The sequence below is a fragment of the Oxyura jamaicensis genome, chromosome 11 (assembly GCF_011077185.1).
Source record: "Oxyura jamaicensis isolate SHBP4307 breed ruddy duck chromosome 11, BPBGC_Ojam_1.0, whole genome shotgun sequence".
In the NCBI taxonomy this organism is placed as follows: Eukaryota; Metazoa; Chordata; class Aves; order Anseriformes; family Anatidae; genus Oxyura; species Oxyura jamaicensis.
The window spans coordinates 1,220,506-1,238,871 of NC_048903.1; the positions used below are offsets into that span (position 1 = coordinate 1,220,506).

Genomic DNA, 18,366 nt, shown 5'->3' on the forward strand with positions numbered 1-18,366 from the left:
AAAAAGCAACATTTTTCTTAATCGTGATATTTATCTGCATTGCTTTTAGCTTGGAATCTCATAACGTTGCATGCTTAGTGATGAATAATCCTTCCCAGAATTTTTGGAGAATACTCTCCTCATCAGTCCAGCAGATTGCAATACACAGGCATTATAAGCTGTAATAAAGGCCTGGAAGAAAAGGGCTGAAAAGGTAGAAGGTCTACTTTCATACCATTTTCCCTCAAGTGGCTGGATTGTACTTGCTCTTTTTTTGGTACTTTCTTAGGAAAAAGAAAAACAAACAAACAAACAAACAAACAACAAAAAAAAAACCAAAAAAAAAAAAAAAAAGCAAAACACCTAAGGACCCAATAGCATGTGAAAAAAAAAAAAAGTTATTTAGGCATTTGAAAAAAATCAACTCTAAAACATAATGATTTAAAGAACCTGCTATCCACAGAACTCAATGACTGCAATTCTGATAGCAGGTACGTAAGTGTGTGACAATAGCAAAAGGAAGGTAATTGAAACATCACGGTATTACTGCACTCACATCAGAAAAAAAAAGCCAAAGGAAAGTTATATTTAGTTTCCTAACTACAAACACAAGGAGAAAATATTTGAGGCTATAGAGAGCCTGTTATACTCTCAACAGAGCTAAGCTAAGAACAAAAGAAAATGTTATCAGTGACATTGCTATTACAGCATGTTCTGTGCAATCAAACTTAAAAAAAAAAAAGACCGCAACAGACCCTAAAGAATCATCTATATCCCCACCCCACCTTATTAACAATTTAACAGTTTCAGCTTGCCCCTGTTGTTTTTTTTTTCTCCTTCCCCCCCCCCCCCCTTCAGTAGCCAAACACATTGATTGATTGGAGTGATTCTCAAGCAAGCCAATCAAAGGGGGCAGAGGCATTGCACACAGGCATAAAAACCTTCCATCCACAGGTAAAGCTCCTTCTGGTAAGGGTTCTTTCTGAAATGGCAGCTAGTAAGTATCTTTGTTACACAATGTTTATCAAAGTTAAATATGCTAATTTTAGTTTTAAAACGTATTCTCTTCTAAAGGTTTAAAGTATAAAAACTCCAGTCCTGTGTTTGTATTTATGGGTAGCCTAACTTATACGTATATTTTGCATAATCATAGAATTATATGTGTATTTAAGGTTCTTTCTGTTTCGTAACAGTATTCCTTCAATATAGAAAGCAAATGAGTTGGGAGGGAGGTTTTTTTTATAAGCTTACATAGCCTGTCATGATTTTAACAAAACAATTCCCTTATACACTCCTGACAGCTATGGGATAGGATTTCTCACAGAACAGGAGAAAGGATTACCTATATATTATGACTATATCCTGAAGATGGATATGTTAAGGCTCTGCACTGATTACTTAACATCTAGCAAAATTTTCCATAGTTATACCAGTTTTGGAGTCCCTTGTACTCATAGCACTAAATTTCTGTGCTAAAGCGAATTCTGGCTTAAGGCTGGATCCCACTTTCACAATGAGAAATATGTGAGAGTGTGGAAGTTAATAACAGCAAACTTGGCAACAAAGTGAAAGAATTTCTGCTAACTCATGCTCCATTGTTGGCTGCTTGCTCCCAAACAAGATGGTGAGCATCTCATTTCCTAACCTGTGTGTAGTAAAATCCCAACAACATTTAAAATAGGAAGAGCAGCTTGCACTGTCTCCTGCGGTGGTAGCTTTCTAGTCTGCTTTGACCTCTTTGCTTGCACTAGCTGATCTGGTGTCAGTATACTAAGTGTGTGCATGTTTTCAGGGATGCTGCAGTGGGTAAATGATTACCAATTCTGCTTGTTGCTGTTAGCGTTTCAGGGCTCTTCCTTCCTGTATTGCCTTGTGCTAACCCAAGTTCGGGTGACAAGTCTCCTAAGCCTTTAGAAAGGGCAGCAATGCAGGTTATCACAGACAAGAGGAAGCAGCAGGAGTTTTCTTAAGCATAATGAGTGCTTGTGTGTTGCAGCCAAAGCTGTGCTTTCAAACATTTGAGCATCACTGCAGGTACTGGAGATGGAGGTCACACTGGAGAGCATGTGCTGACAGGCGGTGTCCCCAGGGCTGGGAGCTGATGGTGCCTTGCTCTGGCTCCAGCCTGCTGGCTGCTTCCAGCTCTGCAGGGCTGGCCTCTGATGCAGGGCGAGTCTCAACTCTTTTCAAATGGGTCTGCTTCGGAGATTGCATCCTTGTTTTTTTGCCAAGTGACCTGTAAGTATGATCAGCTGGTGAGTACTCCAGTACGTGACCTATGTAACTTCAATAAAGGCTCATTGCTTCCTCCTGCAATGAAACATTCTTTCAGGCTGTGTTACTGCTGGGAGGTGGCTCCCTGCTTCTTCCTCTGAAGAAACAAGCCAGCCGGGGTGAGTGGGGCTTTCTGGTGAAAATCCTGCTTTTCCCTTCCTGACACCGCAGCCTTGCAGCAGCCGCTCCCCCCTGCAGCACCTCCCCGTGCCGCCCGTTCCTCCCCGTCCCCGCTACCACCACCAGCGCTACCGGGGGCACACGAACGCGCCCCCCCCCCCCCCCCCAGCCTCGCCGCCGTCCCCCTCCTGAGAGGAGGAGGAGGAAGGCGGCGGGGCGGGGCGAGAGCCTGGCCTCCCGCAGCGCCGCCGGGGTAAGGAGCGGGGCCCGCGCTAGGCCCCGCCGAAGCCGCGGCCCTCGCGTAGCGAGCGGCCCCCGCGGGGAGCGGCCTCGGCGGGGAGCGGCCCCGGCGAGAGGCCGGGGCGTGGGGAGGGAGCCGGGCCGGGCCGCGGAGCGGAGCGGGGGGCGGGTGGGGAGGGGGCGGCCATTTCGCCGTTTCCCGGGGTGATGGAGGAGGAGGAGGAAGGAGGGCGGTGAGCACCTCGTGGTGGTGCTCAGCGGAGGGTCCAGGGCTAAAGGAGAGCCCTGTGGGAGCCATTGCCCTCCCGGCAGCTCTCCTCCCAGCCTTGTGGTGCTCAGCGCTGGGAGGTGGCTGTTGGCAGAGGGGAGGCTGCCTTGAGGGGCAGCTGGGTGCCCTTCAGATGGGTGCTGTTGGTGGGGCAGGGGCGGATGGGCAGCTTGGCACCTTCCCCTGCTGTGCCCACTGCAAGGGGTGCGGGTGGTTGGGTGCTGGGGGAGTGCAGGGATCTGCAGCCGGATGGAGCTGAGGCCAGGCCAGCTGTGGCTACAGTGATGGTGACCTGGGGCATTGCTGAGCTTTGGGTGGCTAGGAGGGATTTGCTGCCATGGGCCTTACCTAAAGGGCTGTGCCCATCATTGTCAGTAAAAATGACTTAAAACTACTTTAGGGCACAGTGCTTGTCTGTACCCAGGTCTGTAAAACCATCACTTTATCACTTGTCCACAGCATGTGTTGTGATAAAAGGCTAGGTTGAAGCTGAAATAAGTCTTCATGAATGAAACTGGAAGTAGCTGTTTACATACTGATAGACAACCGAGCTGGGGAAATGAGAGTGGAAACTTCACCCAGATGCTTAACCACGTGCTGCTACCTGCGCTGATCCTTGTGACGGAGATAGCTGTGGCAGTGGGGTGGGGATGGCCTGAAGTGGTGCTTGGGTGAAAAGGGAAAAAGTGTGTATGGGCCATTCTTTGTCCTCTTTATTTCCTCAATTTTTCAGCCATTTCAGTTTTAATCTAACAGTTTTCTCAGTAAACTATTTTGTATTGCTTTACAACACTTTTTTTTTTTGTATTTTGCTTCTGAGAAAATTAAATGGATTTGGGGGTGGTTAAAATGATGTGCTGAGGGATTTCCTGTCTCCTGTGGTAATTTTGATTAAATAGTGTTGCTTAAATGAAAAAATCTTGGTTGTTGAGTATATTTCTGATATTTTTTTGAGGCTGTTTTCTGGTTAGTGGACATAAACACTCCTGTGCTTTGTGCTGTGTATGGAGCAGATGGCAGAAGACGCGCCAGCTTTGCGCAAGTATTGCTCGTGTTTGCCTTGATCCATTCAGAGCACAACTTTGCACTATTCTGCTCTTGAACATGAAGCACAAGTTAAGTGTTGGCCACAGATGCAAGAAAACCTTTTCTCACTTGAGATTTGTCACCCCTTTTCCAGCAAGGAAAGCAAGGTGTAAGGATTTGAAGTGGCCTGGCCAAAGTGACAGTCATGACGCTGTGCACAGAAAATGGGTTTTGTTTGCAGGCTGGTGTTAAACCTCAAACAGCCCCTTAGCTGGAGACCCCCTGGTCATTGGGGTGCTCGTGAGGAGCTCTGCCAACATCTCGCTTGCAGCTCTGTGAGCTGCTCTTGCTTGTGATCCCCAACTCTATGTACTTTGGACACTTGGATAAATAACTGCTGTAATTGCGTGAAAAGAACTGCGGCCCCCTTGGTTAATTTGTATAGGTTCTGGCATGCTCTGTGTTGTGCCTGAGATACTTGTATTTAAGTGTTTAGATGTATACAGTGAGTATTGAGAGGTCACTGAAGAGCCAAAGCAGCAGCCAGCACTTCTTTGATTCCTGTAAGCAGCATAGAGGGTAATTGAACCTGTGACCCTCCTGACTTCCAAATAGCCCTTTTCAACATTTCATTTTTCGCAGTGAGGCATGATTCTGTGAAGATTTTTTTTCATTCCGTAATACAGAGGTTAAGCAGGAAGAATATCCTTTCTAAAAAAAACTTTACCTGTTTCTATATGCTTATGATTGAAATGACATTTTTCCTCTCCTGTCACAACCAGGTTGTGAGTCAGTCCAAGAATGAACAAATGTAAGAAGCCCTACTTTGAACAGACTGCAGATCTTGAAAAATTCAGTCCTGAAATTCTTTCTGAAGTTGAGAAGCTCTTTGCCAAGAAGTTTTCTTATACCAAACCAGCAAATAAGGAATGGCAGCTACCAGATCCCAGTGATGCCTTGACGTGTGATCATAAAGAATTCAACTCACTCCTTGCTCTAAAGTACTCGATGAATGAAGTGAAGAATCAGCTGAGTGATAAGAACCTTGAGGAGTGGCATCAGCACACCTCACTTACCAATAAAGCAGGGAAAATAATTTCTCATGTGAAGAAGTCTGTGAATGCTGAGCTGTGTACCCAGGCCTGGTGCAAGTTTCATGAGATCCTGTGCAGTTTTCCACTTCTCCCTCCAGAAGCTCTTCAAGAGGGAGAACTGAATTCAGTTCACCTCTGTGAAGCACCCGGAGCGTTTATAGCCAGCCTCAATCACTACTTGAAGTCCCACCATATCCATTGTGACTGGAACTGGGTGGCTAACACTCTAAACCCATATCATGAAGCAAATGACACCCTCATGATGATTATGGACGACCGTCTTATAGCAAATACGTTGCCCTGGTGGCACTTTGGCCCAGATAACACCGGTGATGTGATGACCTTGAAACATCTGACAGGACTTCAGAACTTTGTGAGTAATATGAGCACAGTTCACTTGGTAACTGCTGATGGCAGCTTTGATTGCCAAGGAAATCCAGGTGAACAGGAAGCTCTTGTCTCACCCCTCCTTTACTGCGAGGCAGTCACTGCTCTAATGATCCTGGGCGCTGGAGGATCCTTTGTTTTGAAGATGTTCACCCTCTTTGAGCACTGTTCTACCAATCTGCTCTTTCTGCTAAACTGCTGTTTTGAGGAGGTCCACGTCTTTAAGCCAGCCACCAGCAAAGCTGGGAACTCAGAGGCCTATGTGGTTTGCCTCCGTTATATGGGCAGAGAGAGCATTCACCTGCTGCTTTCTAAGATGATACAGAACTTTGGAACAGAAATGGTCAACAAAGCTCTTTTTCCCCAGCATGTGATACCAGAATCTTTTCTTAAAGTACATGAAGAATGTTGCACGTTCTTCCACAAGTACCAGGTAGAGACTATCTGTGAGAACATCCAGCTCTTTGAGCGCATGGAAGAAGCAGAGCAGACAAAACTGGACAAGTTAAGAGATTGTGCAGTGGAGTTCTTCATGCAGAGATTTCACATGAAACCCATTACCAGAAATAACTGGCTTGTCAAGAAATCTCAGACTGGTTGCAGCATGAATGCGAAATGGTTTGGGCAAAGGAACAAATATTTTAGTACATACAACGAAAGGAAGATGCTGGAAACCCTCACGTGGGATGATAAAGTTGCGAAGGGCTATTTTAATAAGTGGGCTGAGGAACATAACTTAAACAACGCTGGTAAAATGTGCATCTTGGAAGGATTGTCTGGTACCGTTAACTGTAACCTGTGGTTCGTTTTGGAAGGAAAGAGGCTACCAGTGGTTAAGTGTTCTCCATTTTGTGATGGTAAAGTCTTGGAAAATCTTAATGAAGCCATGAATGAATTGGTGGTGGGGAGGCTGAAAAGCAGACCGGTGCTGCAGCCGTGTCACTCCTGCGAGGTTCTTCCTGGGGAGCTGGTACTGGCCGAAGTGTCCGACCTTTCCAGGTCTTATCAGGAGGCGCTAGATGAGAGGCGTGGGGACCAATTCAAGTGCCTTGTGGTGGACTTCCCATCCCTATGTGATACCGAAAACCGAACGCGTATGGAAGTAAAGCTCCTAGATTCGGCCACACTGCCGACTTTCAGCTTCTCTTTGCTTTATGATGGAGCACCAGAATACCAGCAGCGGCTTTTGGAGTGTGTTCTGCGTTCGTTGAACCAGCTTACAGCGGGAGATGCCTTGATTCTGCCCATCCTTTCCAGTTTTACACGTTTCACAGCTGGCCTGGTCTTCGTACTGCATTGCTGTTTCAGATGCATCACGTTCGCTTGTCCCATGTCCCTTGAGCCGCTGAGGACCGGCGCTGCTTTGCTGTGTGTTGGTTACCGCGGCATCCCCAGTCATGTTGCTGAGTACCTGCAGCAGCTGCATAAGCTGATGAGCTCCTTACTGGACTCGGACTCTCCCCAGCAAGTTTTGCAGTTTGTGCCGATGGAGTCCCTCCTCCAGGGCAAGCTGTTGGAGTTCTTATGGGATTTGAACACAGCCATTGCAAAGAGACAGCTCCACTTGATTGTGCAAGCCAAGCAGCAGCAAATGACTAGCGATAGTTCACTAAAATAATTGTAGAATTGAGCAGGTTGCTGCAAGACCTCATTTCCCAGGCAGGTAGAAGTTAAAAACATTGTTAATATGAAGGTAACGTCACCGTAAGACTTTGGCAGGGCATTGTTAGAGCTGGGAGGAGGTTTTGTGCTGCCAATCCCACTTGCACCATACTGCCTGTCCTGCGGGAACACGAGGCTTAATCTCAGGTGTGGGGGACTTGGGTGGGACAGGGGCTGAAGTGAGAAACTTACTTCTACCACAGCTCCCTTCGGTGTTCCTAGCTGGCCGTAGCCTTTGTGAGGAGGGCTGGGGTGGTGCTTTACCTCTTGCTTCTGGCCAGGCCCTGCTGGACCCAGTTGGCTGACATTATTCCTCTTCAGTTGGACAAAACGTGCGAGTTCTGCCCCCAGGGTTTGAAGAAGTTGATGCTCGGGCCACGTGCAGGCCTGATGCGCGTCTGGAGGGCTCAGTGTCTCATGAGCAGGCGGCTGGCTCACAAAGATTGGGTTAAAAACAGCTGCCTTTGAGGTGTCCAGGGGAAGATGCTCCTTGATTTTAATTTTGTGCATGCCAAGAGCATGCTGTATGGCTTCTGACAGGGGATTGTATGGCCTTGTCTCCCTGCCCCATCAATGAATGGGCTGTTATCATTTTATTTTTAAGTTTATGGGCTCCTCCTTAAAATAATTTGAGACTCCTGAGTCAAAGTGAAGACTTGCATCTGCCTGCAGCAGCTATTAATGAGGAACCGTAGAAGGTTTTCAGGCAAAAAGCATGGTCGTGTGCAGCGTTGTGTGCCAAGAAATGCTTTGGGGAGGGCTGGAGGAGTGTTAAGCCGAAGAAATATGTGATACTTTCTCTGGGAAAGTATGATTAAGATATCATTTGGTTTTCCTTAGGGATAAAAATGATGAAATTGCTAACTGACTGTTCCTTTAAGGGAGTCAAATTTTATTTTCCATATTGCTCACTTGAGAGCTAAATTCTGAGACCTAACGTGTGCGTATTAACGTTTGGCTTTGTTTGTAGTTTACGTGGAAAAATCTGCTCGGAGGGAGGAATGAAGCTGAAGGAGAAAAATGATTTGCTACTGATAGTGCAGGATCTTGTAGGAAAAGGTCGAAAGTATGGAGTTAGAAGGAAAATGGCCTTCTGATTAATTACCAGTCACCTTCTGGAAGCACTTCTAATTATGTGATGTAGGAGTTTGAAGGATAATTGATTACTGGCAAGGATTAAAAGCACTGCTGAAAAACTGTTTTGTCTGGAGGCGCTGCACATTTGTTAAGCTTTTTTTTTTGCCACATTGGGGCAGAATTTAATGCGTTTAACAGTTCATTTTTTATTTAAGAATTTGATAGGCGAATGAGCTGGTGGCTCAGGTCTGCCTAATTGATAACATTTTCTAAAAATCTTGCTTTTTTTTACAGCTGCAAATAAATAGAATCAGAAGTCTTCCTAATAAAGGCTGCTGGGATTGGCCACTGTCCTTTTTCATTTATTTAAATGAGCTTGCTCTTCTCGCTGTGAGCTGAGTCACGCTTCCTCCCTCTGACCAGGAAGGTAGGGGTGGAGGCTAACGCTGGGAGACGGTGCAGTAAGAGCTGCTCCTCTAAGCACCAAGTGCAAGCAGATGAATGGGTTTAAAAAAAATACTGAAAACTGAAAATAAGAAAGGAGGGAGAAACATCCTAGAAGAATGGATGACGAGGCAGGATCAAAGACCACCTGTAGAAGCCTTCTTTATCAGAGTCAAAAAGCAGGATAAAGGCAATGTCCACCACAGACACCTCTCTGTCTCTGCCACGGTTTCAGAGGTGATTTATGGCTCAAAATCCCCCTGAACTGAAGCATTTGAGAAGACTTCTGTTGAAGCGAGGCAAATGAGATTTCAAGTGCATGAGAAAAACACGTATTTATCTACTGGATGAGACACTCATGCTACCCATGCCTCCATGGCAGAATGATAAGTGTCTCATCCAGTAGGTATCTTTCTTTTTGGCTAACATTAGTCTGACACTTTAAAGCTTTTTTTAACAGGTAAAATAAAATCTTGAGGTGACTGACACTGAGTGAACACGTTTTCAAACTTTCTTCTGCTTGTTTTGTACATCTGACAAACTATGCAGACGCCCTTGAGATTCTTCCCATCCCATATCGTTTTGCCTCCCTTTCTTCCTGAAGTTTTAGGACGAAGCATTTGAGATGGTCACAGAAGTTTGGGGGGATTAGAACAAAGACCTTCAAGATACAGACTGCTCTAGACTGAGCTGCTGGGGGAACTTAATCCATTTGCTTGGAGGTACCAAAAAGGTGTTCAAGCCCTACTTTGAGGAAAAAAATCTCTCTAAAACATGAGATCAGTGCCGTGCAGATCCTGATGCATGACTTGCTCTGGAATTGTTTGCTGGCAGATGACAGGAGTTGATGGGAGAGCTGCGTTGACAGCAGCTGCCCCTTCTGTTAAGAAGATGTGGCTTGCAAAGGCTTTTTTGTTGTCCCAGTGGCAGAGGTTTCAAAGGTAGGAATGACGCTTGTCCTTTTAATTGTAAAACTCCTGCATTGTCCTCGCTGTCCTTAGACCAAAGATTTATTGGAGGAAAGTGACACTTAATTTCTGTTGTGACTTTTGGAATATGGCAGAATGTATTAACCTTTGCGGAAAGGGTCTGATGGCTCCCGCTTTCGTCCACGCTGTCAGTTCCTTTGGCCAATTTGATTTGGTTTGGGGTGATAGCTGATGAAGTGTCTGTGTCCTGGCAGCTTCTGAGCTGCTCTTTTTTTAACCTCTTTGAAGACAGGCTGGGTATCAGCTCTTATTTCCCAGAGCTTCATGCCTCACGCAGAGAAGATGGGGGAAAATAAAGGTGGCTGTGAGGCAATCAAGATGCACACGAGCTTGAAGCAAATTTGGTTTTGTAGCCCTGCTGCTGCATGTTTCCAGTGCAGGACTGGTACCTGTGCCCACTGCTCAGCAATGAGCTCCGCTGTCTTTGCAGAATCTTTTTGTCTCTTTTATTTTAAGCTAACATTTGACATAAATAGTCGCACGGGGATTGAATGAATGGGGTACTTCACCAAGTAAAAATGTTGGTATTTCTTTTTAGTTGAATTCTGTTGAAGTTTAGAGACTTGCCAGTTATTTTACTGATTTTATATTGTATGTGGATTAATTTGGATGTGCACAGATTGTGTTCTTGCCATGGGCTTTCCAATTTAGTTTCTACGAAAACATAATGAGATTTATAGTATGAAATCCGGAAGTCTATTAAAACAGCGCTAATTGGTGTCTATCTTAATTTAAGCTGATCTATCGAATTATTGCTGGTAAAAGTAGAATATTTAGCAGCATTATAGGCTATTAGAAGCACAGCTTGGGATTTAACAGGAGGAGCTTAATATTGCCCATGTAGGAAGTGGGGAAAAAAGGGGAAGAAAAACCAACAAGCCCCACACCTTGATTCCTGGCCACTTCAGTAGACAAATCCTGATGCCTTGATTCACGGCAAACAAAGGCTGACCATTAAGCTGAAGCCTCAGCCTTACCGCCTCCTGTTACTATACCTAAAAAACACTTTTTGACATCTGTTTAATTTAGATGATTTTCAGCACGTTCATTCTTAATGGTGAAGTGGGGGAAATCCCGTGTTCATTTGTCTCACCGTTTCAGGTGGTGTTAAATGGTTTTGTTACCAGTACTCATCCCCATTTCTGAATTTTAAACAAAAGCCTCCATTCCAGCTGTAGCCTTTGAATGTCTCTTATTTTTTGTAGCACTTTCAAGACAGGGAGTTTAACACTGCCTTGCCCAAGTCTGGTAATGTTGTTTCCATCTTCCTTGCAAGCATTTTCATGAATGCCATACTGATATCCTTAGTCCCAGTTCTTTGTGTTTCTTTTACCTGACAGAAAGATCCAACGGAGCTGTTTATGCCAGAAACACGCTCAGCCCGTGGCTGTTCCATTCTTACTCTTTAGGGACTAATTTGGATTGCCATCGAGCCTTCCCGTGTGACTCCGATGGGTCCAGAGCTTATTTCAAGTCTGAAGACTGAAATTTGCTAAAAGAATTAGCTGGTAGCCGTAGAGACTGAGAAGCAGAACCTTTAAGAGGCATTTAGATCTAGGAGTTTTTCCCACCAGCAAGAAGAGGCCTTTCCTTGTTAAAAATTCTTTTAAAACGAGCTACTTTGAGGCATAAGCACCCAAACAAGGAGTTGGCCAGTTGTGTGCTGCCTTTCCTGTACGCACACGGGTGCATTCCTCTTGGCACGAGTGGAAACCCCCAGGATTGTACGGTGGGGAAGAATTTTGTTTGTAATTCCTCGATGTATGTTTTTGTTTTGAAGGATGTATGCATTTTCTTGAAGTAGATTAAGGGATGTCGGCGTACATGATCATTGCATATTTTCATTTGGTCTGCGAATGTGTGTTAAAAGATCTCTTTTTAAATGGAAAATTTATGCGGAGAGAATAAAACATTTTATTTTGGATTAAATGTTGCTGTTTGTGTCTCTCTACCCAATCATGGAACAAAGCAAGGAAGCACAGCAGGGAGAAGTCTGGGGAAGTTCAATACTTTTTTTGGGCAGTTTTTTCTACCTGAGTTTTTTCTACCTGCCATGTGGATCTGTCCCTGATGAATGAAGGAGAGGGGCAGCCTGCTTACCAGGGGGTGTCTGGTTCTCCCTTTCTGTAACTGCCTTTGCACTTTTCCACTTCAAAGACTCAGTGGCAAATGTGGCATGAGCATCGTGTCGGAGGCCTGTGCCGGGTTCCTGTGGCCCTGGCATCCAGCCTGAAAACACACACACACGTTGCATGGCTGCAGTAGCCTACTTTTGCAGCAAGGTCTCTGTCCTAAGGACCTTCATCTTCTGGCTATGGCAGCCACAGTGGTAGGAAAAGCCTGATACACATGACAATCCTGTCTGCCAAGTCTCTTATTAGTCCTTATCCAAATGTTTTAATTCTAAACACTTGCCTTCACTGAATGGTATTAAAGAAACCAGCTGGGTACCTTATTTCTCAGGGCTGGCTCTGCTGTGCTGACCAGGGTTGCAAACTGACTGTCTTTGGCTTGGCTGCCGGATTTGTCTCGAGACTTCTTGCTAACCAACTCTGACTGCAATTATTGATAATATTTTTCACTGCCTTTCTGCTTCGGAAGTGAAGGAGGAGAACCCCAGATTAGGGAGCAGGGGAAGACCATTCTGTGTCCTACAGGTATGAGATGAGAGCAAGCTGCGCTTTTCAGATGCCCTAATTTTCTTACGGCTAGAAGGGTATTTGGGGAAATCTTGAAATCTGGAAGTGGAGTTAAATGTATGCTCAGACGCGGGACAGCATTGTCTCACTTGGTTTTAGTGAAGCTCTAGACTTAAAGCAATTGCAGTGAACATCAAACAGTGAACAGGTACTTCTCAGGAGACACGAGGAGTTTGGAAGGAAGTGATCTCTGAAATGGCAAACTGGATTGGAAGGGCCTGTCTGAACAGCTACGCTGAATTTGGTGAAAGTATTGCTTATTGTAATTTTACTGAATTACAGGAAAATGTAAATGCCCATAATTTTATTTAACTTACTAAACAGGTCCTTGAAATATTTGCTTCTCCAATATTGCAGTATAAAATTATTCCCTGAGAACATAGGAGACTAGAAACTAGACGTGGCTGTCTTCATTTTGCTGTTACAGATCTTAAACTGTGTATGTGATTTCTTCAGTCCTTAAGGTCACTTGATACACTCCATTATGTTGATTATATATCTTATTAAGATCTATCAATTTAAATACGATAGCTGGTCTGCTAGCTTCTGAGTTTTAGTTGTCAAAGCTAAGGCAAATCACTGAACGGAGCAAATCAGCTCTTGCTGGCTGGGCAGAGAGATTTGGTAAACCCTTTCCCTGCTGTATCAGGTTCCCAGTGTCTGCCAGCATCGCCGAGGAGATGGAATTTTACCTGTAATAGTACTCCTATGTGAAGGCAACTAGCTTACCACAGTTAGTGGCCACTTCTGTTCAAGAATATCTTTCCTCTACAGGAAACCTGAACCTGTTTATCAAAGTACATCTTCATAGTGTTTTATTAAATGAGGATGACTGCTTGTTAACTAATTGATTTATCTATTATCTAAATTGGGAGATAGGAAAAAGGGACTGTCGTTCAGTGACTAATTGATTTATCTAAATTGGGGGATAGTAGGGAGAAGCGAATCGCTAAGTCTTATTTGTTGCTGAAGTCAGAGATCATTATCTGCACAGCTATGAGATGGATGGACGGATGCTGCCTGATGGAAATGAAAGCTCATGCCGCAGCACCCTTAGGTCCTAAGCTGTCAGGTACCCGTGCCTCAAAATGATGACCCAGTAGCCAGTCAGTAATAAAACCTCAGTTAGGCTAAGGAACACGCGGATTGCAGTGAAGTCCCTTAATTTAAGTCTCTAGAGAGCTAAGGTGATTAAATACTTTATAATCAGTTGACTGCTCAAGGTTGATGACAGAGCACTCCATAGCTGTTGAGCTGAAATGTAATGAAATCTGTCTCGGGGTCACAATTGGGCTCGGCCACAAGTAACGATGCTCTGTGGCAGATGCGCGTTCAGCAGAGGAGCGGTGTGGGGCAGGGCTGCTGCTGCCGCAGGCATCGGGGTCGCAGGAACAACGTGAGGAGCTGCGGCTCACCGCAGCCACGCTGGTGTAGAGGAATGCAAAACGCTCTGCAAGGTGCCTGAACACAGGGCCCTGGGTGGAATAGATCAGTACAGGATGTTCAGGATTACTCTGCCTGGGACGGGGGTTGTTGCATGATTCCCAGCTGGTGGAAATGCTGCTGGTCAGCCCTGGAGGCTTGCTGGTGCTCCTGAACGCACGGCAGCCGAGCATCTTACAGCTGGCATCGAATGAGTTTGTGCAGACTGCAGGGACCTGCACCCAGCTGCTGCCCGGCGGGCTGCGGAGCTGGCCTCTGCTCCCAGGGAACGCTGAAACCACTGCCGTGAGCTTGCACTTGGTATGGGAACGCCAGGGTAGGCCGGGTGTTTAATAGCTGTCAGTACTGGAACTTTAACTATAAATCACAAAGTAATTGATTTCAGGGTGTTAATGAAATGTAGATTTACAGCGAGGTGTAGTTATGCCTAAGATGCACAGTTAATAGCACTGGCTCTGCACAAAACCTAAATTGGCTTTGTGTTTCCATTATGAAACAGGGTAGCATAAGCCCATACATTTATATTCATATAGATTGCTTGGCTCTTAATCATGAGTCTAGCTTTATCCAAGTTTGTGCTCTGTACTTAAGCACAGTTTTTGGATTTGGAAGCCTGTTCAGAGCTCTGGCTCTTGTCCACCTTTTGTTCGCGAACCTTCCCCACGGAGTGTCACTGCTGCGTGAGAAAAATGGCTAAGAGGAGAAATGTTACCTGGTCAAACTTCCGTGGGGATCTGGGTAGGAAGGGGTTTAGGCTAGTTCCTCGGTGGGTTACAGAGGGGACAGCACGCTGCTCCTTGGGCTGGATGTTGGGTCGGGGGGGTTGCAAAAGTGGAGCTAGACCAGGAGCCACAGGCCAGTTCTGAGCCCTGTGGTGTGACGCTGGCAGTATTCAGCGTGTGCAACCGGGCTCTGAGTACGGCTGGGTCTAGCACGTGCGGTGCCTCGGAACACCTCCGTACTCCTCAGCAACTGCTCTGACCACCCCATCGCTCCCTGCTGTTCTGAAGTGACCTGAACTGCTTCCCAGAGGGAACAGTGACTGCAGCAGTCTCGGGAGCATGAGTGGAAGTAATGAAACAGTAATTAGCAATTAATAAAATGTGGTGAAACTTATAATTTTAATAACTGCTGCACTGGCCTAGAGGTTTGATGCTGAAATGTAGCAGTCCCTTGAAAATCTCCAACTCTTGAAGCTTAATTATGATAATTTCCATCTGCTCTTAGAGCCAACTTGAGTAGTTATTTTTTCCCCCCGAAGTCAGCTGAGCTTTTAAGGACTCCACCTCTGTGCCTTTTCACAGCAGAGCTTAAATTGAAGCCAGGATTAGGGTACGGGGGGCTGAGGTGGTCTTTGTGGCTTCTCATGCGGGGGCTGGAGGGCGAGGTTTTGTTACGTAGCCAGCAGGCTCTCAGAAAGGTGTTGGAGTATGGAAGGAACCGGGAATACCATGGAGAGAACTTCTTTTGGAGGTTGTGGAGGGTTAAGTCTTGCTTCCAGAGGGAGTACAAACTGGCTGTGCTGCCTGTATGCTCTCTTCCTTCCCACGTTAAACCCTCCCAAGCCCGCTGAGCGATGTCTGGAAGATGTCAAGCCCCTACAAACACTGTGGTATAATGAAAATGCAAGTCACCCTTCTGGCCTGGCTTTACTGTTGGGTTACTGACATCAGGCAAGCTCGGGGGCCAACAGCCCTGTTCTGGGGAAGAGGGACACAGTCCCATGGCAGCGGTGATGCACGGTAGCAAAGCCCCTTGCTGCTCACATCTGTTGTTTTGTTTTGCTGTTTTACGCCTTGCTGAGCACGGTAAGGGCAGTTCAGGTCGGAAGCCAAACCAGATCACCGTTCCCTTATCTCTTAAAGATGAGCCTGAAGATTGGTCAGATCGTGAAAACAAACAGCCAGACAACCCCTGACTTCCCCAACTCCCTCATGTGCTCGGTCGGATTAGGCTGAATTCTTTTTTTTCCGTCTCAGCTCTAGAAATGCCCGATGGACTTGAACAGAGCAAAACACTTTTCAAGCAGCAAAGGTGAGAAAATGGGACAGGGGAATTTGAAAGATGGAAGTGCAATTTTAGACATCATTCAGCTCCTCTGAAGGGCTGTGTTAAGGATTCAATTTTGTCTTGTGTAAATCAGTTTTAATTAATAGAGCAGATGCACCAACAATGCATCTGGAAATGAAATGGAGGGGAAAGAAAAGAGGCAGCTGGTGCTAGTAGATGTAAATATTTGCTTTTTGGGAAGTGAAGCTCTGCTGCAGAAGCTTCAGAGACTCCATTTCAATTTGAGGAGCCTTTCTTTTGCCTGTGGAAATATGTGGAGCAGAAAAAATCAGCTGAACCATAATGCTTTGTTTGATTCTAGTGCATGTGATGTAAGAAGCACACGTTTTCTTGGAGCAGGGCCAGCACATGCAGTCTGGGCTCCTACTGAAACACTGAGGCCGAGCCCCACGTTGGTGTACGATGCATTAGTTTCAGCGGAGATGCCCATACCAAGAAGCTTTTCCCCGGCCTCTGCAATACAGACTTAATCAGGATGCTAATTACTGGCCCACTCAGGCAGGGCAGGGTGCAGTGACATTGACTAAATAGGGCCTCGCTGGCAGACCAAGCGGAAGAGGTACATGCATCTGAAAGCCTCTGAGGAGGCATGGCAGGCGTGCATGTGGACTCTGATCGTGTGGAACTGAGAGTTTTAGGGGGGGAAAAGTGCAAGATATGAAGGGGGGCTTTGTGTGCTTGGATGGGACCCTCCGCAGGTCTGCTGTGATGTTTTTGAGTCTGCTTGAAGTGCAGAAGGGTCGTGTTCCAAATCTTTCTCACTTCCTTTCAATGCCAGACGTCTCCTCAGATCCCTGGCCGCTCATATGATGATGTGAAGAGCTTTTGTTCTAAGAACTTGAAACGCAAGCCTAAATTTTGAGAATTCTGAAGCAAATAAAGATGTAAACAAAACAAAAAAAAGCAAGCACACAAAAAAGGGGGGGGGGAAGCAACTTCTAAACCAAGCTATAACTGGAAAGCAGCAGAGCCCAACCTGGGACTGGCCATGCCAGAGGCAGACGAGGGAAGGGTTGATCCAGAGCAGGGTTTTGTGCTTCGAGCACTGGAAGAGGATGGGAAGGAGGTGCCCTAGGTAGGGAAAGTGGTGGCCCAGGCACTATTAGTGCTTATGGCAAGCTCTCCGAAGAGAAGACTGCCTTTCTTGTTTTCCTTTTTGTTTAGAGTAGCGAGTCTGGATTCCTTGCACCCAGCCTTGTAAGCATCTATAATGTGGAGAATGCTCAAATGCAATGTACTCGCGTGGTGAAAGGCTGTAATGCCTCGCTATCCGTCGCTTCTGTTTCAGGGCTCTGCTGCCAGTTATTTAATGCCCTGGTTCCTGCTGTCATTGTCCTGTTTTCCATCATTCATCCTTAATTGACCTTGAGCCGCCGGCATCTTGAAGGTGAGGGTGAAAATGTAATGAATCGGAGGAGGCAGCAGTGAAGGATTTGTCGGGTGCTCAGCCTCGCAGGTGAAGCAGCTGAGATCTTTCAGAACAATGATCTCTTCCAAGATGGATCAGGCAGAGTTGCCCAGACACTGTGAAGCTTGATTTTGTGTTATAAAGGGATCTTCAGCTCTAAACCTCGGGCGGGTAAGCAGTCATTTCTTGCTATCTGAAAAGCAGTCAATCTCCATTACTTCTGTCATTACCAGATGTTGAATTGGCAGCCTGCAACTCCAGTGGTCTTGCTTCTGTCTCTTCATCCTCCAGGTCATGTGTGCTGTCCCTGTGTGTCTAGGCTGTGTGCATTTCTGAAGTCTGTGCACGTTCCTCTCTGTCCCAGTGATTCCTATTCAGAAAAATTGAATTAATTACAGTCATGCTTTCAAGATTACATCCTCAGCAGGTAAGGGGATATGCCTGAAACTGTTGTTTGACTATGTTTTGTTTTTTTTTTTTTTGTTTGTTTGTTTGTTTGTTTTACAGAGCCACTGTTTGAGTTTAGGAATTAAAAATGCTTGAACAGCAATGAGTGCATGAAAATACTGCAAAGCTTTTTATTACAGAGTGTGTATGTACTCAAATGCACTACTGCATTGCCCCAAACTGCAGAAGCTATTATGCAGAAAAGCAGTTAAAATAATTCTTTGCTGTTGAGGATTTCTGGAAACTGGAAATCTTGGAAGAAGAGTTATGCTTCTGACTCCAGTCCCCTCAGGACCCGCGGTAGCCAGGCTCAGTCTGTGTTCTTGGGGTGTTCCTTTCAAGTCCTGGCTAGTGACCAAAATTGGTCCACTAGGTGTTTTTTCTACTTAATTAAGTAGTATATGGCAAAAACTAGATGTCTGCATCCAAGATCATGTTGATAACGTAGTTCCTGCTTATTCTGAGGCAGGGATTCTTTCTGTTATGCTGCTACAGTTCCTGTTGCAGGGTCTTGTACCCGATTGAGTTTCCAGTGCAACCAGCTCAGGAAATCAGCGATACCCCCTTCCGCTTACCTATTCGTGGACGTGAGTGGGACATCCTGTATCGTAAGCCTGGGATCAATTTTAGCCATGCAGTCCTTGCACAAGGTACTGTTACACTGACAGCTAGAACACCTAGTCAGCAATGCAAAACCAAGGCAGGACATTACTTTTCTGACCCAGGAAATCTGTTCCCA

The 18,366-nt window shown here is 45.7% G+C and overlaps 1 protein-coding gene across 7 annotated transcripts; it reads left to right on the forward strand.

Moving 5' to 3' along the window:
- Window positions 1-321: 321 nt before the first annotated feature.
- Window positions 322-17,594, forward strand: CMTR2 (cap methyltransferase 2). Of its 7 annotated transcripts, XR_004753790.1 has the most exons (3): window positions 2,479-2,626; window positions 15,682-15,736; window positions 17,061-17,594. XR_004753790.1 is itself a non-coding variant. In XM_035336672.1 (2 exons), exon 2 carries the CDS (start codon window positions 4,709-4,711, stop codon window positions 7,004-7,006), a length of 2,298 nt encoding a protein of 765 aa, XP_035192563.1. In that variant the 5' UTR covers window positions 322-976; window positions 4,690-4,708; the 3' UTR covers window positions 7,007-9,322. The 7 variants fall into 7 exon arrangements, 6 of the variants coding, with proteins under 6 accessions (XP_035192563.1, XP_035192566.1, XP_035192564.1 ...); XM_035336672.1 differs by lacking the exons at window positions 2,479-2,626; window positions 15,682-15,736; window positions 17,061-17,594 and adding exons at window positions 322-976; window positions 4,690-9,322; XM_035336675.1 differs by lacking the exons at window positions 2,479-2,626; window positions 15,682-15,736; window positions 17,061-17,594 and adding exons at window positions 2,301-2,373; window positions 4,689-9,322.
- The last annotated feature ends 772 nt before the right edge of the window (window positions 17,595-18,366 follow it).

What these genes read in the sequence shown, in the direction of transcription:
- CMTR2 (XM_035336672.1), top strand. Translation starts at nt 4,709, where the DNA reads ATGAACAAATGTAAGAAGCCCTACTTTGAACAGACTGCAGATCTTGAA.